Genomic DNA, 19,797 nt, shown 5'->3' on the forward strand with positions numbered 1-19,797 from the left:
ACTTAATGACCAATCACAGAGCAGGATTGGTAGAAGGGGACGGGGCGTGGCAGGGAGAACCCAAGCTCCGCCCAACTTGACTCCGCCCTCGACGGGAGGGAAACAAGCGAGCGTGCGCGCCTCCGGGTCTCCTGGGAAGAGTAGTTCGGTTCTGTGCGCTCTAAGCGCTTTTGGGAGATGTAGTTTCTGGTCCGTAGGCGGGACGGAAGGAGCGGGGGAGGCCTCTTACGCAAACTACAATTCCCGAAGGGGACCGCGGTGAAGGGGGGTGGGATCTGAACATGGCGGCGGTGGTAGCTGCTACGGCGCTGAAGGGCCGGGGGGCGAGAAATGCCCGCGTCCTCCGGGGTAAGGAGAGGGTCCCCGGGGAGGGCCGGACTGCAGGAGACCCCCTTTTTTTTCACATCCCTCCCGGCGACAGCAGGAGGTCAGGGCTGTCCATTCCTGCTCGCACCCTTCTGCAGGGTCTTAAAGAGTCTGGGGGCCATAAGGTGGTCTCTAAAGGTCACGCAGCCCATCCCTCTGCCTTCGGGTTACACAACGCCTCCGGGGTCTTGCTGCGCGAGGGAGTCGCAAGGAAGCCTTTTAGACTCCCGCGCTCCAGGTGTTTCACACTCACCGCAGTGCAGAGGAAAGAGCCCTGCGCTTCTGGAGGCTTGGGTTCTAGCCCCGGAGAATTACCAGTTTGACCTTGGGCGAAGAAGTTCGTCTCTTTGGGCTTCAGTTTCCTCTTCTATAAAACGAGGGGACGGAGTAGATAACCTTTAGGCTCCCTTCCATTGCTAACATTCTGCGGTTTGCAAACATTTTCGCAGATTTCTTTCCTGCGTTTCAAGTTGAGTCCCACTGCAGTCCTTCCCATCCTGTCTTGTGATGAGGTAAAGAACAGCCAAACTCGCTCTCCTGGCACCAGGGTGATGAGCCCACAGTGACGTGGAAGTGGCTTCCAAAGGTGTCACCTCGATGGCGATTTTCCCATTTGCCTTTGGATTATCCCTGGCACTTGTTACACCATACTGCAGTCACCTCCCTTCCTCAGATGTCAGCCACTCCTCCCCAGGCTTTCTCCTCACCCTCTTACTGACCTTCATTCTCTCTGTCCACAGGGATTCTCTCAGGAGCCACAGCTAACAAAGCTTCCCAGAACCGGACCCGGGCACTGCAAAGCCATGGCTCCCCAGAGTGCAAGGAAGAGCCTGAGCCCCTGTCTCCTGAGCTGGAATACATTCCCAGAAAGAGGGGCAAGAACCCCATGAAAGCTGTGGGACTAGCCTGGTGAGTTTTAACCCTTTGCCCACCAATAGGGAATGGCACCAGGGGAAGGTGGGACCTAGAAACTTATCTAAGTGTTTGTGGGAAGATGAATCCAAGATTGTGGAGACAGATGCGCTGGGTGCAAGGAATGGGGATCTGGGAGGAATGGGGCCGGAAGTTGGAAAGTGTGTGCAATTGGAAAGACAGCAGGTTTTCTGTGGAGTAAGCTGAGCTAATCGGATTTGAATTTGGTTCCCTGGCCTCATCTTTTCTGGGGAGCTTGGGTGAGACTCAACTGAGGTTTTTCCGTACAAGGTGTTCAGTACATTGTTATTCAGATTCGACTCAGACCTTAATACATGTTATTGATTGATATTAAAGGGGAGGGGAAATTAACCTTTTTTCAGCTCCTTAGGTCTTCCGGCCCTTTACAATGTAATGGTTTGGTCTTTCTGGTAAATATTACCACACTCTCCATTTCACAGATGAGAGAACTGAGGCTCAGAGCTGGGATTCTTATCAGGTCTTGTGACTCCATGCCCTTTCCCCCACACCAAGGTGCTCCCAAGTAGCAGTTACTCAGAATTAGAAGGGGAGTGTGGGAGAGGGTGTGGGGCAATTTAGGCAGAGGGAAACTTTGCCAAGACTTAAAGAAAGAGGATGGGCTGTCAGGAGAACCATGCACTGCCGTACAGCAGGATTGTAGGGCTCAGTGTTGTGAAGGGTCACTCCGGCTGCAGAGTAGGCAGAGACCCAACTACATTGGGCCTGTTGTGCCATTCCTAGGTATTTCAACTTGGCTGTGAAGGGATTTTTTTCAACTTGGAGAGCTGTGAAGGGATTTTTTGCAGGGCAGTGGCAAGATCTTATTTGTGTGGAGCCCTCCAGCAGCCAGTGCAGAGGCTGAATAGACAAGAGGTGTTGAGTTCTCCCCAAATCAGTGAAGCTGGAATGAGATTTCTCCCCAGCTCCTCTGGCTGAGGCATGGCCCCTCCCCAAACCCCATGCACATCTCCCCACCCCTAGGGCCATCGGCTTCCCCTGTGGTATCCTCCTCTTCATCCTCACCAAGCGGGAAGTGGACAAGAACCGTTTGAAGCAGATGAAGGCTCGGCAGAACATGCGGGCATCCAACACGGGCGAGTATGAGAGGCAGAGGTTCAGGGCCTCCTCCCAACACGCCCCATCTCCAGAAGCTGGGTCTGGGGCACAGACCTGAGGAACACTGCGGCCCTCCCCTAGACTGTATTGACTGTGGCCTCCAAACTGCGAAGTCCCTTGGGTTTGGCTGCAAATCTGGTCTTTGCCTCTAAGGTCCACCAGAGGGCACACGAAGCCCAGGCTGCTGCCAGCACCCATCCCTCCTCCCTACCCTCACCTCCCAGAAACCAGCCAAAGGCTAATAAAGTTGAGTGTTGGAGTGGAAAGGAACTGGGACTGGATTTTTGAGTCCCTTGGGATGGGAGGGACTGAGGGTGGGGCTGGTTACTTCTGTGTGCTCTGTCTCACAAAAGCATTCAGTGTTCCCGTCTTAATGGTGCGGGAAACCACAGAGTTCAGCAACAAGCCTAGGCTCAGGCCCTGGGGACCAAGCCCACAGAGCTGCTGGCCAGGAGGGTGGAGTCTCTCTCAGCTTTGAACAAATAAAAACAAAAAATTAAAAAGGGCATTGAGGGTGTGAAAGAAAGAAAAGCACTACTCCTGGCTGAATGCAAATGACTCGACCTCTCTGGGCTCCAGTTTCGCTGTTTTAAGAGGTTTTGGACTAGTGATCTCTAGGGCTGGTGACTTGAACCTGAACCTGAACCCCACCCCAACTGCGAAATTGTCTGCAGTCATACAGCTTTGTGGGAGAGAGGTTGTGAGCTTTGGTTGAGGGTCTGTGATGTGAGAGGTCACGGGCTGAGCGGTGCCCACCGCCCCCCGGCAATGCAGGTTGAGCTCTCACCAGCCTTTCGCATCCATCCCCGGGAAGCACTGGGGCAAAGTGTATTTGGCTATCTTAGACACGGTAGAAGACAGCAGGTGGCTGCTTTGGGCAGAGCCAGACCGAAGGTGAAGAAAACCAGAGTCAAGTGGGGTTTTAACTTCTAAACATAAATCTTTATTACACTTCTAGTTATGTCCTTTTACATGATATACTTAGGACCAAGGACTTAATAGAGGAGTCCTAATTATACCCTTGGGCTGATTTGCTTTCCACCCCACCCCATAGAGTGACCCTTGTCCTCCTTCCCCCTTCCAGCTTGAGGCACTTGGTGTCGCAAAGAAAGCAGTAGCTGGCTGGGGAGATGGGTCCGAGTCTAAAATCCCCTGTGAGAGTTAAGAACAGAGGGGAAGTGTCCCTCCTCTTAGGGCCCTCCCCAGGTTAGCAGAGGGAAAGAACATATAAGCTTCCACAGGTGCCACAGCAGGCTTCTCCAGCTCTCAGACTGGGTGGGGTACCCCCAAGGCATTTTCCCTGCCCCCAGCCCTGCCTCTTCATCCTGGTTCCTTCTTGGCTAAACTTACTCCTAACAAACCACCCCATCTCTTGACCTTTGCCCCTTGAGCTGCCTGAGCAATAGGAAGCAGGAGATCCCTCTAACCAGAGATCTCAGAAGCACCAGGGAGTGCCCTCCACCATGCCCCGACCCCAGGCAGCTTCAGAGGAGAATGGGGACTGGATGGCTGCAAATGGGCCTGTGTTCTCTGCCACCGCAGCCATTAGGAAGCCCAGGGTAGATACTGCTCTGTAGTGGCCCCTGTGCTTGTTGACTCTGCTTACTCTCATCTTCCTCCCCCACCCCAACCCGGATAAACAGTATATACATGCCATCAGAAGGGGAACTGAAGCAGGGGGACCCACAGGCACAGATCTCATATACCTCCCTGAGTGGGGAGGTTTGCCAGAGGAGCACAGCATAATGGTGTAAGAGTCCCAGAGGCAGAGGACAAAGCTCTTTGTTAGGAGATGAGGGAAGAAACAGACCCAGCTACTTAGGCCAGAAGCCTGTGGCAATGGTGGGAGGGGAAACCTCATCACCTTGAAGTCACTTCTACCTCCATATTCCCTTTTAGTTATGGAAGAGGCTCTTGTCATCCCTCCCGCTCCAACCCCAGCAGTTAAGAAGAATCTGGTGCCACACTGGGTACATCTTCAGCCTAGTCCCTGCCAAGAGTTAGTTCCCAGTTCCTCCAGCCCCACCAGGTGGTACCCACGCATCCACAGCCAGGGAGGCCACCCACTCAGGACAGAAAGGAAACTGGGCATATTATTTGAGGGGAAACAAAGGGGTCTGTGGCCTAGACCCCAGTCACAAGGCCCAATCTTCTAGGGATGGGAGAGCCTTGGGTGGCGTGGAACTGGGGGTGCTCTTTAATCTCGACTCCCCACCAGCTGCAGCACAAAGGTGAAGATGTAGATGATGTCCGTGTAGATCTGCATGGCGCCAGTGATGTATTCCTCTGGGCTGATGGTGTGCTTCCGGTTCCCCAGGACCAGTTGCGTGTCATAAGCCAGGAACTACAGGGACAGGCACAAGTGAGGATCAGTGGCACAGCGGTCAAGGGCACAGTGCCAGAACTTATTTCTGGTCCAGCAGATCTGTCCCTGGAGCCTGTGTGCCACACAGCAGTGTGCTTAGGGGACATATTAATGAACAGCACAACACACAGTCTCTACCCTCAGAGTCCGCAAAGGAAGACAGGCGCCCCGTCTCTGCAGTGCGGCCTGCTGAGTGTTTCACAGCAGGCAGTGGGAACGAGAGCAGGTGGGAATGCCCAGAAAGTCAGTGCAACCTCTTCACAGTGGGAGAGGGAAGGGTCAAGTCATGCTCCATCCACTCAGTTCCTCCTCTCCCTCCCCTCAGCTCTCCTTCCCAGGGGGGAGAGGTCCTTACTCACCAAGGTGAAGCAAATGGCCCCCAGAGCAGCATAGACCATATGGAGCCAGTAAACCTGGGGAGAGGAAACAGGCATGGTGTTAGAAATCTTAGCAAAGCGTGGACCAGGGTCGGCACTCTCAGAACCAGCCTCTGCTGGGATTCTGGCATCCAAGTGGGTTGGTCCAGGAAGCTACCTATATGAAAGAACCACCTCTGCCTTCCAGATCCTGGAAGCAATTGAGAATGGTAACACATTTAGCAGGGAAAACAGCCCACCCTCCCAGGGCCATGTAAAAACCAACCTCCAAAGTGAGTTAAGGTACAGGAGTGTCCATATATTTCTGGGGAAAAGGTGGTTGATTTACAGCTCTGGGAGGGGTGGACTCAGGCAGGCACTGGTTGGAGAGCCCTACCACACAGCCCAGTCACTGTCAACTTTCAGGACAGCAGTCTCGCAGCCCAGCCTGGGAGGGACAGACTAACGAGAGCTGGGAGGGAAGCCCTCCAACCACCATGATGAACATCAGAATCAGAGTGTACTCCCAGGGCAGCCCTGCTGTACAGCTTTCCAGGTGCCTGTGCACAGAAGGGCAGGGCCAGCCCACGGCCAGGCACGCAGGCACCCCTCCTGTTCATGCGCTTCCTCTCCCAGCACTATTCTTTCCTCTCTGCCACAGGCTCCCCTCAGCCCAGGGTCCCCAGTCTCTCCCCCAGCTGACTAGCATAAAAGAGGAGTTGGAGGAGTTGGACGCAGTGACCCTAAGGTTCCTGCCACCCCGGCCCATCTTCCTGGTCCTCCAGGTACCCCTCCCAGCCTGCCTCCTAGACCCTGGTCTCCCCAGCAGACAGCTCTCACCCACTACTTCCCACAGGAGTTCTGTGGTGTTGTCCAAGGCCTCGGGTGCTATGGCTCCCAGGGCCCTAGATCACTAAAGAGGAACTACACCGTAACCCAAAGGATGGGCCTGAGCGCTGGTGCCTTTGCTGGTCGGTGGAGAGGTGCCCAAGTCAGAGCCTGCCCAGGGGCCTGTGGGCCTGCTGCACTCATTACACAGAAAGTCCTCCCCAGGCCCTGGGTCCACGGACCCCAGCTCTCCCAAGACACTCACATATTTGAAGGCCAGCACAATGGCAGTGACAATCCCAGTCACCATCATCACTATTCCCAGGACACAGAAGAGGCCTGTGCATGAGGTGAAGTCCACCTGCCAGGGAGGAAGAATGAGGCTCCTGTCAGACGAGTTCCACAACCAGCAGCCCAGCCAGACTGGCCCTGCTTCCCCCGGCCAGGGAGTCCCCACACTGCCTCCTGGGGGTGTGGAAGTGAGAGCCCACGGACAGACAGGAAGCAGCTCTGCAGGGGGAACAGCTCTGAAGGAAGGGGACTAAGGTCTCCAAAGGAAATCCCCAGTGTAGGGGTCTGGGCCCTCCAGGTCTGCTCAAGTGCCATCCTTAAGGGCCAGTTCTATACAAGAAAGGGGCAGAGTGGCCACGGAAGGGCCCTCCGTACCCTCACCTTGGTCTGGAAGCAGAAGATGGTGACCGAAATGGACACCACGGCAGTGATGATCATCGAAATGATGACGGCCTTGGTCTGATACATGCTGGAGGCAAGGTGGTGAGAGAGGCCAGAGGCACATGTGATTGACTTCAAAACCGCCACTTCCCGGTGGCCCCTTCCCAGGATCCCCTGTGCAGAAGATGGCCAGCCCAGGGTACCCCACTCCCCCAGAACACACACTTCCCAGGAGCATGGTGGGCGGTCCCTGACTGTACCTGGCAATGGTGCCGGTCATGAAGCCCAGGGCCAGAGTCTGAGGGAGGGAAAGAGACCAGAGTGAAACAAAGAAGAGGGGAGGCATGGCCACAATGGAGTGTCGGAGCTCGGGGTAAATGTGACTGGGAGACCCAGGCAGAGGTCAGGATATGGTGGCACAGAGAACCAGAGACCTCTCCCACAGTGACGTCGCCAGCCCCTCCCGGGATCCAGCCCTCCCTCACCCCATGTGCACACCCCCTCAACCCCCCGACTCACAAAGAGGGTCAGCAGGATGATGTTCCATGGAAAGCGGCGTCTGAAGGGAAGGAGACCTCGACTGAGTGACTCGGGGCCAGCCAGTCAACAGAGAGTCCTTTAGCACAAGGGAGTTCTTGGCTCGGGGAAGGGGAGGCTGGCTTGGCCTGTGGTACCTGCTCAGGTGTTCTGTGCTGGGACAGCAGAGGGTGATAGGGCAGACCTGGGCTATGGGGCCGCAGAGACCTGGACTGGTTTGCAGCTCTTACACTATCTGTGCGGCTGAGAAAGTTACTCAGCTTCTCTGAGTCTCGGGTTCCTTCTATTTGTTAAGTGGTTAGAATGTTACAAATCTCGCAGTATTGTAAGAATGATGGCTAAGGTACTTTATTTGTTTCCTTCCTTCCCGCCCTCCTCCCCCAAATTAGAGAAAGTTTAACCAGCTGGGCTACATAGGCTCAGGGAAAAAGTTACAGAAGCGAGAGACAGGCCCCTGGACCTTAGCAGGGAGAAACACAAAGGGTCGGCCGGCTGGGCTGTGGGAAGACCAAGGGGGGTAATTAGGGAGCTGGAAGAGCCAGGTACTTGGTACACACCAGAAAGTAGCTGCTACCATCCTCATTGTTGCTTCTAAGTCTTCACTCAGCTGCTATAAGGATACCCCTTTCTTCTCAAAAAGATGTGGTCCCACTCCTGCACCCCACCATCCCTTCTCATTGTCTAATTCTTGGCAACTCACCTGGGTCCCTCGCAGCAGGCAAGGGTCAGATAGGTGGCCAGGAAGACGGCACTGGGGAGAAAGAGACAGGGAGTAGTCCACAGGCCTGATCTGCTCCTCGGCCACTACTGGCCTGGCCTGGCAGTACTCGGCAGGCCAGCAGGTTGGAGCCCACAGAGCTGTTTGGAAGTATGAGGGGAAGCTACCCAGTAGGACAAGATCACCCGAGCCAAGGGCACTGAGAACCTCTGTAAGGGGGGCCGGGCAGCCAGAAGAGGGTGAAGGTGGGCAGACAGGCCAACAGAACGTGAAGACCACTGTGCTGGCACGCACTGCCTCAGTCCCCAGCCCTGCTCCAGGCAGCTCTGTGCTGCTGCTCCTCCTCCCAGGGCGGCACACACCCACACTGCCCAGCACAGACGGCAGCCTGGGAACCCCTCTCAAAAACACAGGATCCCTGCCCCGAGAATAGCTGGACAACTGTGCCACCCCCCCCTCCCACCGGCTCCAAGCGCAGACTCACTAGGACACGTAGTACACAGCCACATTCCTCCTCACGAACTCGCCGACTGGCTGCCTGTGGACAGGACAGGACAGGGGTCACAGCCACTGCTTCCAATGGCCCGCAACCCCTCTTCTTCCAGGGGACCTGGGGAGAGGGACCCCCCAGCCCAGCCCCTGGCAGGTGCCCCAGAGCAGGACCCCAGAGCTCCTGAGAGGGGAGTGGAGAGGCCTAGAGACTCACACAAAGGTGAAGATAGCGATGATGGCCACCGTGATGAGCAGCTGGATGGAGATGATGCTGTAAACCTGGAAGACAGACGGAGTCACCATCCCACACCCCTGGTCTCTCCCCAGGAAGCAGCCAGCGCCCCAACACCGAGGAGCCCGAAAGACTCCTCCTCCCCGTCTGTTAGTGGTGGGGAGGGCCTCCCTCATCGTGAAGGATCCACTCTTTGCACTTGAGAGCCCTCCCCAGCTGCAGCCAGACAGAGAGGCTGGCTCAGGTACTGCTCACACCCGGGAGCAGACCCCCACCCCTGTCTGACCCCAGCCTCTCTGCATGACCAGGCGTGGCCCCCACACACGAAGCAGTCCAGGCCGACCTTTGTCAGGCACTGTCTACTCTGAGGAGGGTGCTGTGCCAAAATGAGGCGGGGGAGGGAGGAGCGGGCTGTGGTCATTTCTGCCTTTGAGTTGCTTGCAGTCCAACAAAAAAAATGAGTTTGGGGAAGGTTGGGCACCTTGCAGAGCCTGTGGAGATCTTCCCAGACTGAATCTGTCCCTGGCCCCCAAAACAGGAGCAAAGGGTTGGGGGATAGGGGTCAGAAGAGTGCAGGGCTGGAGAGGACCAGGAAGGCAGCAGCTGTTTCCATGGGAATGACTGCCCCAGGGCCGATATGCCACCTGCCCCCTTCCCTGCCCCACCCCCACCATAGCCCCTGCCCACTGCCTCCCAGCCCAGATCTCACCTTTCGAATGAAGGTGTGCCGGACTTTCAGGTCTTCCCACTCTCCAGTCCCAAAGCTGTCACTCGCTGCTCTCTCGCCATCATAGCCTGGGCCTGGGGACAGACCAGAAGTGACCGACTGGGAACACGTGGCCTCAGTCCTAAAGCCTCCACGACATGATCTCAAACTGAGACTCAGGTATCTCTAGCCAAAAAACAAGTGTTGTAACTTGAACTCCTCACCCAGACCAGGTGCTGCTCTAGATCCCTGCGGAGTGACCCAGAGCTGGCCTGGGCACCACACAGAGCCACACGCCCTGTCATGAAGGGGCTTAGCTCAGAGCCATTCCATTGGCATGCACTCACTGGGGCCCCTGGGTGAGGGTGCCCAGCCCACACCTGGGTGCTCTGGTGTATGAATGCACGTGGTCTCTGCTGGCAAGAGCTCTCGAACTAGCGAGGAAGCCAGCCAGGAGAGCTATGGGGTCAGAGCAGGGGACTCCGGGACAGAAGGAGGAGAAGGAAGGTAGGGGCTCGGCACATGTGTGTGAAGGGTGGGGCAGTCTGGACTCAGAAAAAACAGACACATCAGGGGCGGACAGCCCCAGGACAAGGCAGGATGGGAAGCGTGCCGACGCCCTGGTGCTGCACCAGAGCCCAAGAGCAAGGCCAGATGGACCTCTGGCTGTGCTCCAGGCCTCCAGAGATGCTGTGGCCTCAACGCATTCCTCAAATGCCTCCCGTGCCTCCCCTGACCACTTTCAAAATCCACATGAGGTGGGGGCGCTGCTCAGAAAAGTCTCACTGCCTCTAATCTTATCTCATGTCTGACCAAACAGAAGACTGCTCCCCCACCGGTGGTTACCAAACATCCAAATGACTTCTGGGCATTGGCAAAGTTCAGACGTTACCTTAAATGACAAGGATTTGTCATCACCAAATTTTTTAAAAAGTGCCTCAGGTTCCACAGGGAGAGAGGAATCTGGGCGGGGTGGCGGCTGCCTAGTTGGGAATGGTCTCCCAAGGTAACAGCTCTAAAGGAATTAAGTACTTCACCCTGCCACTTTCTCCTGTGACGCAGCTTCTGGCCTGCCCAGTGGACTCAGCCTCCCTCATGAATAAAAGGGCCAACAGGTGGCCCGGAGGGCCAGGTGCTGAGGGAAAGTAGGAGGTAACAAAGAGGGAAGTGGAGAGGGGAAAATCAGATTACCAGGGAACTGAAAAGGAAGGAAAGGAGGTGGCCTCCCATGCTGTGCCCCTCCTCCCACTGCCCCCCACCACCACCACCCAGGGACTCACCGTAGTGCATGGGCATCGGGTGGACTGGGGGCATAGGCTGTGGGTAGCCAGCAGGGTGACCGTAGCCCGGCTGTGGGTAGGCAGGGTAGGCAGGATACCCACCAGGCAGGACTGGCGGCTGCCCATAGCCCCCCTGGGGTGAGGGGTACAGGGGGTTGCGGTCCTCATACGGAGGTGGAGCACTGGGGTTGGACATGGCTGCTCAGGGCTGAGGGGAGACCCCAGCTTCTGGGACCTGAAACGGGAGGTGAGGAAAGTGGTCAGGAGTGCCCAGGCCCAGTTCACTCGGCCCGGTGCGGGGCCTCTGTGGGAGGAGACCCCATATTTTCCCTCAGGCACAGTGTGTCACTCTGCCCACAGGCCATCCTCCCCTTCACCACAGTGCCCCACCCCCCTGCTCAGCCCCTGCCCCCCACATTCACACCAGCTTTCAGTCCACAGCCCTCTGAGCTGTGCAGCGTCCTGCCAATGGTATGGGACGGGGGGGGGGGGGGGGGGGGGGGGGGGGGGGGGGGGGGGTGCGCGACAGCAGCAGGAGCCCAGAGGGGTCACTGGGCATCAGTGGGGTGAGCAGAGGTACAGGGGCCTGGGACCTCCCTGTGATCCTTTAAGAAAAGCTTCTAGTGACCAAGGAAGAAGCTGATGGCCCAGCAAAGCCTGGTGAATCACAGAGCCAGCTGGGACCCATTGAAGGGGTCAGCCCAGCCCCCATGGCAGCCTGAAAGGCAGAGCTGGGAAGGAGCCAAGGCCCAGAGCACAGGGTGGGGGAGGAGGTGAAGAATAGGCCAGCCCCAGTGCTGGAGCCACCAGGCCCAGAGCAGGAGGGCAGAATGCCCATGGACAGTGACAGACTGAGTCAGGGGACGCCTGAGGCCGGGGTGCGGGGGGGGGGGGGGATACACAAGAACTGGGAGGCGGCACAAAAAGGCAGGCCTGAGACAGGACTTTCTGGTTCCTTCAATAGCAGCCTCGCTGCGCCGGGCATGTGGCAGCCTATCCACTTTCTCTTCACAGGCTTCCCAGGGAATGGGCCGTGCTGGCGGGGCAGGACGTGCATTTTGAACCCCAGGGTCTCTGGTACCCCTGTAATTCCCGTGTGTCCCCCCCACCCCACCCCCGCGGGCGCAGTGACTAGCAGGGAAAGAGCACTGAGGATCCAGGCTGCGAGGCCCAGATGCTCATTCAGATGAGGGAACCATGACTCAGAACAGTGACCTAGCTAGCAGGTTAGCGGCCACACCAGAATCAAGGCCTTCAGGGTCCTCTCTGCTACGCTGCCTTCTTTACGCCTCTCAAGCCAAATACATTCCTGCTGGCATGGTGTTCCGCTCTGAGGTGACAGAGATGGGCACTAGGGAAGAGCATGGAAGGAGGGCCCTTTAGGGACAAGCCCCGAGAGTCTGGGCCCCACCGCCTCCCCGCAGAGCATCTCCCAGGGGCAGACCTTTCGGACCCCACAGGGAAGAAGCAAACACTCCCCCCATGGCCCTGCCCCATCCAGGTCAGCAGACAGCCTCCGAGCCTCTGCTGGAAGGAAAGGGGAAGTGGCTTTCGAGGGCACCTGCACAGTCTGGGGGGCAGGCAGAGGGCTGTCTTATCCCTTCTCACACAAGTGGGATGATACAGAGAGGACGGGGCAGGCAGAACAGACTGCATAACAGGCCAGTCTCTAAATGGGTTGTTTTGAGGAAAGCTATTCTCCATCTCCCCAGAGTAAATGGACCAGCACAGCAAGACTGTATCAGGTCAGAAGAAAGAAAGATGTCCTTGACAGTGAGGCTGTGACACAGCACTGGGGCGTCAAACTGGGGTCGTGGTGGTGGGCCTGCACCATGCAGTGGGGGCTCCTGAAGACAGTGGGAAGGGACAAGGGGGACTGAATACTTGGGTGTTATGAGCTTAAGAAACTGAGATACTAACTTTTGAAATGTTCTATGTTTATATAAGGGTGAGAAAATATTCATAGGTGCTTATAATGTGTACTCTCCTTAACAGACTTTTTAAAAACAAAGAAAAACTGGGGTCCCCTTCCATGAGGCAAGAGGCTCCTTCTCCCCATACTCCTATATCCACTCCCTCCAAAAGCCCCCTTCTAACTCCACCAAGAGAGCAGAACAGTGGCCCATTTGAAGGAAGAGGGACAGACAGGTCACCTTTAGAGTCGGGTTGTCTGTCATAATTACTGTCATCTTGGCACCCTGAACCCACTTGATGGCCACCTTCCAGGTGGTGGCACACCGGTGAACAGGCTGAACATAGCCCGAGAGGCCCTGGCAAGAAGGGCCCCATGGTCGGAAGCTCCAGCTGAGCCACCAAACAGTGTCACCAGTGCCCAGTTCTGTCACCTCCTTGGGGTGCACCTCTGTGAAATGAGCTGAGTGGACCAGGTGTTCTCTGAGCTCATTTCCAGCCCCAACAGACGGACCTCCTGTGACCTCCTTGAGAAGCCAGGCCATGTGGCACCAGCCCTCTGCCTGGCCAGACAGCTGCCTGCCACTCCCTCCTTCCTCGAAGCAAAGCCGGACCAACAGGTCCATCCGCAGACTGTGGAGTGAGTCAGGGAGAGCAAGGCCAGCCTTAGACGGGCCACCAGGACATCAGGGTTCTCACGGCAGGCTGCTGACTCACAAGGACTCCCACCATACTCCCACCCCCCTCTGATTCTTCTGGCCTCAGAGGAGTTCACCACAGGTCTGCCAGCCGGGAACACAGCAGGTCACAGCCCAGTTCCCCGGGGCCGTGGCCACCAGCCCGTGCTCACCAGAGGCTGGCACTGACCACCTCACTTTGCCATGCCCTTGTGTCTCCCCACCTTGAAACTGGGTCTAACATTGAGAGTGTCCTCCACTGGGTCGTAAAAATTAAATGAGAAAACACTCATAGAACACTGAGAATGGTGCCGGACCCCTAAGAAATAGTAAACATGGACTATTTTTAGTTATTATTTCATTAAATCCTCAAAATAGCTCAACAGGGTAGATAAAGCCATCGCCCCTACTTATGGACCAAGGCAGAGGCTTAGAGAACTCAGCCACACGAGGTCACTCAGCCAGGGTGTGAGGGCGTCGGGGCTGTGCGCCCAGATGGGCTCCAGAGCCTGTGCTCCTAGAGCTCGCCCGCCTGCCTCCTCCACACACCTGTCTGTCCAGACTTCTCATGGCTCCCCTGTGACACCCTCGAATGGCGGCGGAGGCTTACACAGCCAGTGGGCACAGAGCCATTGAGACCCTGCACTAACCCCGAGTTCCCCAGCCCTGCGCCTCCACCAGGAGGAAGAGGTTGGTCAGAGACAGGGACTCTCACACCCAGGAGCCCAAATGAAACTCGCTCAGTCAGGGCAAGCCCGCCCCTCCGTTACCAAGCAGACAGCCACAGTGCAGGCAGAACAGCAACCTGCCCTTGGTCACAAAGCGGGGCCTGGGGTCAGGACCATGTCTCAGGCCTCTGATGTAGAGGCCCGGGCACAGCAGAGGAAGAGTGTCCAGACCCATCAGGGGAGCAGCTGAGCTCAGCCACACTCACCTCTGAGCAATTCCAGGTGAGCAGGAGCCTCAGGCTCGGGGCTGCCAGCGCTGGTAGCTGCTCAGCCTTCACCCTGGCCGCCTCCACATGGAGACCTCAGCTAGGGATGAGGTTGGGGGCTGGCACTGGCCTACGGGGCGGGGAAGGGGGAAATGCTCAGTGTTCACTTTCACAGCTATGACTGAAGGTGGGAGCCAGAGAAGAATGTAGAGTTGGAAGAGAAGGAGGGGACAGAGGAGGGAAACCACCCAGAGACAGAGTGAGGATGACTCATGCCAAAGCCCAGAAACCAGGAACCAGGTCATCCGGGCAGCCACCGAGGGGCTCGCAGTCTCCAGGGGCTTAAAAAGACTGTTAAGGTTCCCCATGGGAAGCCAGAATTTTCCTCAAACACAGTGCGCATTCAGCTCCTACTGGACACACTCCAGGGGCAGACAGCAAGACCGTTCCACTGGCGGCAGCTTGAATCACTAGAACATTCTTCCTCACAATGCCTGTTACCAAGACATTCGGACTCTGCCCTGTCCTTGCCATGTAACAAATCTAAGTTTTCTCCCCTCTCAGGGCCTCGCTCCCTCGTCAGGAAGGAGCCAGACCCTCTCCTTCCTCCTGCAGGACCCCTGGACCCGGCTGTGGCAGTCGAAGAAGCGGGGGGTGGGAGGGGCGGGGGTGTAAGCGCAGGATGTGCTGGCTGTCAGGGTTTTCAGGTGCAGCCTTGGGGAAGCACCTCCTTCGCCCAAAGCTGGGCCACTATGCTCCTAGCCAGGTGAGGCCCAGCCCCGGCCCCAGCTGCCTGGGGGGGCACCTGAAGGGTTAAAGCTCTGGAATCTGCAGAGGCCTGCACTACTGGGGTTACAGCAAAAGGGTGTGTGTGTTTGAGGGAGGGGCCAGAAAGGAGCAGCTGACTGGCCCAGGCAGCATGCCCTCCTCCCTGCCAGGAACGGGTGCCCAGAGCCGAATGGAAAGAATAGCTCAGAGTGCACATCTCAGGAAACCCCACCCAGCAGGCCCAGGAGGGCAGCCCCTGGCCCACCGCGACCTGGTCTCTTGTAACAGTCTCTTTACTTCTCTCTTCCTTTACCTATTTCAATTCCCCCAGCTCTCTCCCCTCCACCCCCCCCCCAAAAAAAAACCCACTTCACATTCCTACCCCACCATACAGCCACCAGGGCAGAAGAGTACAAAGATACACTCGGGTGTCTGGGCAAGTCACCAGGCCTGATGCACATGGACCAAGGGGCCCGGAACCAACTTATCCTTTTGTCCTCCTGGCCCCTGGAATTAATAGGATGATGCTGAGTGGATCTGAAAACTTGAAACGTCAGAGCTGGAAAGGACTTTAGAAATCATCTAGTCATTTGACAAAGAAACCCCAGAGCCAAGACAGTTCCTGCCTCAGCTCTCTGGGTCATGGGTTTTGAACTTCATTCCCAGCCCTGCCCACTGAGAACAATCCACCCATTTCCCCAGCCCTCTGTGTCCTGCTCAGAAATAGATTAAGAAGTCATGGTTTCCTCCCCAGCCTCTGTCTCTAGCCAGGGCAGCCTCTCCCCAGCAGACAGAGGGGTGGCTCCAGGCTCCACGGAAGGGGAAGCCGCCCTGGAGAGCAAGGAGGGTCCAGGCACCCACAGCTCCCCCGTCACCCTTCTCTGCGGGCCAAACTGCGTCATCAGTGTGGTGATCTCGAAGCCCCAGACAAGTCCGTGTCAGAAGGGCCTGGGAGCGCAGATCAGGAGTGAGGAAGCCATTAGGCGGGCAGGGAGGGAAGAGAATGACAGTGAGTAGGTAGTGAGCACTGGGTACGTGGGCACATAGGAGCCTCACAACGGCCCCATGACAGGCACACTCTTATCTCCACTCTACAGATGACAAAGCTGAAATTCAGGGGGAGACAGACCTAAGGTCCAGAGCAGGCGAGCAGCAGGGAGGGGGCTGAACTCAGATCTGACGTCTGATTTTACACCTGCCTGCAGCAAAGGCCTCTGAGACACCCCCACCAGTCACCTGTGTGATGAGGTCAGCACCCAGGGCGGGCAGAGGTAGAAAATGCCTTTGCTTTTTATAACCAGGCCCTTTCCTTTTGTAGGAAATTGATCCAGGCCAGAGCCCTGGCCACGACACCACTGTGTGAGTCAGGATAGGCCCCTTCCCATCTCTGGACTCAGTTGTCTCGTCTGACAACAAGCACACCAAACCAAAATATCAAAGTCCATGCCAACTCCAACAGTCTGATTTTGAGTGAATAGCCTAACAAACCAGAACATGAGGCTTCAGGGCAGAATGACCTACTTCCTGAAGAATTTAGGCTAAGGTTACGACTCACGTGAACCAGTCTGGAGGACCGTCCACAGAGGCAGAGGCAGAGGCTTAGACATATGGCATGTTCTGGGTGTGGGGGTGGCCATAACCCTGTCCTCCCAGACTGCCCCTATATTGCCCTGTGGACCCTACGGCCAGCATTTCCTAGGGGCTCACTCACCCCAGAACCTGCAGAGAAACACAACAGGGCTGGAAAAGGAAGAACAAGGCAAAGCCAAGAGCCCTAGGTTCTAACTCGACCACTAAGCAGCCTCCCTTTCCCCTGAATCAGCCCACATGAGGGACAGGTGCAGAGGCTCGTTCCCCAGAACCAGAGTGGATCGCTAGAATCACCAAGCCTGGTGTTTCCCAGACTGCTCTAGAGAACACTGCCCCAGGAGGCAGGGTGACAGCTCTGAAAACAGACCAGTCTGAAGAACCATCCACACCCCCTCTGGAAGTTCCCATGGCACAAGGCCGTGGGGCAGCCCTGCAGTGAGCAAAGCTGGCCAACTTTGATGAACCCAGTGAACTTCAAGCTTTCTTAGGCTCGAAACATTTTTATCAAAACACACCTAATTAATAATATCCTATGGAATGCTGACCAGGCCACCTTTGATTTAACAGACAGACCCAACCCTGAGAGTGAATCGTATCCTAACCCCTATCTTTCTTTAAGTTGAGGTACAAATGACATAACGTTGTATTAAGTGTCAGGTGTATGACACAATAATTCAATATTTGTATATACTGCAAAATGATCACCACAGGAAGTCCAGTTACCATCCATCTCCATACAGACTTACAATTTTTTCTTGTGACAAGAACTTTTAACATTTACTCAGCAACTTTCGAACATGCGCTATATATTACTGACTCTCTAACTCCTTCTGTCTTAAAACCCCTGTCCTTACACACAGCCCCTGAGGACAGTCACATTTAGTACCAAGCAGCCCCCTTGCTCTCAAGTCAGCTCTGTGCCTGGACCCTCTGCAGGAGTCCGTCCTTCCCCTCCCCCGCAGCGGCCCCCATAATCGCTACAGTGGGATGGATCTACAGCCAAGGGCTGGGTGGCATCGAACCAGGTGACTGGCACCCCCTGACTTCACCTGAGCATAACAGGAACAAAAATATCACTCGGCACACCCAAGAGTAAGGCCTGACTCTTATCTTCCTCCCTGACTAATGTACTGAGTGCCCTTTAGGCACCCAGCACTGTGGCCTGTGGACTTCTGGATATCATTTCTACTTCAAAAACCAAACCCAGGTTTTGGCCTAGAATTCTAGAATCTTAGGGGTGGAAGATTCTGTCAAGGCCGTCCCCTCTAAGGTGTTCCTAACAGAATACTCCAGAAACCCCATATCGCATTGCTAGCAGAGGCCTTCTTCCCAGAGAGCTGCATGGGCATCCCCTCTCCAGCCTTCCCCGTGCAGCCCTCTGAAGTCACACAGGTGTGTGTCCCTTCTCCGGGGCTTCTGCCCGGGGGTGTAGGGGGCCTGGGAAGTTCAGGGGATCCAAGTGCTCTGAGGTGGGCAGCTTCCCGCTGAGGCCCCCAGTCCTGCAGGAGGAGGCTGAGCTGAAGTGGCTGTTAGCTCAGCTCATGTCCTCGCACTTGAGGTGTAACCCATCATTACCTCTCTGACATGCCCACTTTTACAGTGAGGCCCTGAGATCATGGCACAAGGACACAGAGGACACTGGGGCCCTTGGCACTGTGGTCCCACCACTTTTTTCTAGGTTACACACTGGGTCCCTGGGTCCTCATGACTGGAGAGACAGGGAGGGTGAGCAGGTGAGAAGTGCCGTTGCCCGCCTGGTCTGTCCCAGACGCAGCAGCCCCAAGGAAGCACCTAGCTCCTGATGCCACCAGAGACTGGCCAGGCCAGAGGCGCTGGCTTTGAAACCAAAGCTCACCAGTGAGATGAATATTTCAGAGCCCCAGAAAACTGGACACCCAAGCGACCTTCCACGACATGTGGCTCTGACCCTGGTCCCCAGGCCTACCCCCACTTACCCCACGCCCAGGTTCCTCAGGTAGAACCCCACAGAGCTCCACAGTGGGCTTCGAGGGGACAGAGACCCCCCAGGGGGCATGACTGATGCAGAACCTACAGGATGCCAAGCCTCCCAGCATTCTTCCTCTACTTGCCCTCGCACTGCCTGGCTCCTTCCCCGTCTCCACTTGTTTACCCCTTTCCCGTTTTCCTGCTTGCTTTTTACTCTGACCTAAAGAGGCCAGGAAGAGAACAATACTCCCCCTGTAGTCTTCTAGCCCAGCCTGGAGGAAGTGGCAAGAGCAGGCAAAGTGAGGCAAAGCCATGGTGACGGCGGTGGCCGCTTCCCTACACCAACCAAGGTTGGGGGCTGCTGTTTCCACCCTGTCTCTCCCCGCACTCACTAGAACGCTCCTTCACCTGTCTACACCAGGGCCGGCAGCAGGCGCAAGCTGAGGCCAGGGTGAGTGCTACGCCGCCTCCCGCTCCCACCAGGTGAGGGCAACGAGGGCCGTGAGGGCCCTTATTTCCACGCACAGCTGGCAACTCCGGGGCTGGCGCGAGAGACACGCCCTGCGATAGGCACGAGCCAGAAAGACGGACGCATGACACCCTCAGACCCTGGCCCGCTCGCCGTGTTCACAACCCGCCGCTCGGCTCCCAAAAGTAAACAGGCAACACCCGCTTGCCCCAAGCGCAGAGGGAAAGCGAAACTCCAATACAGAGAGACAGATCCTCGTGCTGGCACCGGCTCCCCGCGCACTCCAATAAAGTTTGGGAGTGCGCGGCCCAGCACTGCCCCAGCCCAGGCTCAGTCGCCGCGGGCCCGCAGTCCCCAGCTCCCGCCGGCCGCGACCCTCGGGCTTGCCTGGCCGATCCGGACGGTGTGTTCGCCGCCTCCAGGCGTCGCAAGTCCCGCACCGTCCGCTCCGGCCCAGGCTGCGATGGGCTGGGCCGGGCAGCCCCGCCCCGCGGCGTCCGCCCGGCGGGGCGGGGTCAGTGGGCACCGCCCAGGGGCGCTGGGGTCCGCCCTGGGGTCCGCCCCGGGTCCCGCCCGCTTCCGGCCTGTGGCGGTGACGCATCCACTGGTATTTTCTAATTTAAAGGCGATAGGTAATTACTCATGGAAACTTAGAAAACACAAAAATACAGGATGAAAGCGCTTCATTCCACCCCCTCCTACTGCCAGCGGGAAGCGCTTGCTTTTTTGGTGTGTTTTTGCCTTCAGGTATTTTACTTGTTTTTCTAGAGTGAGGTCATATTATGTAAATTTTGTTTATTGCTTTTCTTTTAACTTAGTATTTTATCCCAAGCATGTTGTTGTCACAAAATATTATTCAAAAGCACACTTTAAATGCCTCAAGGTCTTCTATCACATAGC

At 56.5% G+C, this 19,797-nt stretch overlaps 2 protein-coding genes across 6 annotated transcripts in view; one reads left to right on the plus strand and one right to left on the minus strand.

The window, feature by feature from the left end:
- The first annotated feature begins 244 nt into the window (after nt 1–244).
- The window catches only part of PNKD (PNKD metallo-beta-lactamase domain containing), a 59,277-nt gene continuing 39,724 nt past the window's right edge, over nt 245–19,797 (plus strand). Inside the window, exons 1-3 of one of the 3 annotated variants that reach the window (XM_037029180.1) lie at nt 245–348; nt 1,107–1,275; nt 2,281–2,685. In XM_037029180.1, the coding sequence (XP_036885075.1) occupies nt 282–348; nt 1,107–1,275; nt 2,281–2,473 (429 nt within the window). In that variant the 5' untranslated portion in view covers nt 245–281 and the 3' untranslated portion in view covers nt 2,474–2,685. Of the gene's footprint in view, nt 349–692; nt 879–1,106; nt 1,276–2,280; nt 2,686–19,797 lie in introns of those variants that run through there. The other 2 variants (XM_037029177.1, XM_037029179.1) reach the window with 2 other exon arrangements.
- TMBIM1 (transmembrane BAX inhibitor motif containing 1) lies at nt 3,336–19,394 on the minus strand. 3 transcript variants are annotated; one of them, XM_037029181.1, is made up of 12 exons: nt 19,285–19,394; nt 10,602–10,836; nt 9,325–9,416; nt 8,598–8,662; nt 8,376–8,429; nt 7,874–7,924; nt 7,156–7,195; nt 6,897–6,934; nt 6,637–6,724; nt 6,230–6,325; nt 5,140–5,193; nt 3,336–4,759 (listed from the first exon to the last, which is right to left on the minus strand). In XM_037029181.1, the coding sequence occupies exons 2-12, from the start codon at nt 10,795–10,797 to the stop codon at nt 4,613–4,615; spliced, it is 921 nt and encodes a 306-aa protein (XP_036885076.1). In that variant the 5' UTR covers nt 10,798–10,836; nt 19,285–19,394; the 3' UTR covers nt 3,336–4,612. The 3 variants fall into 3 exon arrangements, with proteins under 3 accessions (XP_036885076.1, XP_036885078.1, XP_036885077.1); XM_037029183.1 differs by lacking the exon at nt 19,285–19,394 and adding an exon at nt 19,102–19,200; XM_037029182.1 differs by lacking the exon at nt 19,285–19,394 and adding an exon at nt 18,821–18,845.

Source organism: Sturnira hondurensis, unplaced genomic scaffold (genome assembly GCF_014824575.4).
Source record: "Sturnira hondurensis isolate 20B ecotype Veracruz unplaced genomic scaffold, ASM1482457v3 Scaffold0020237, whole genome shotgun sequence".
In the NCBI taxonomy this organism is placed as follows: Eukaryota; Metazoa; Chordata; class Mammalia; order Chiroptera; family Phyllostomidae; genus Sturnira; species Sturnira hondurensis.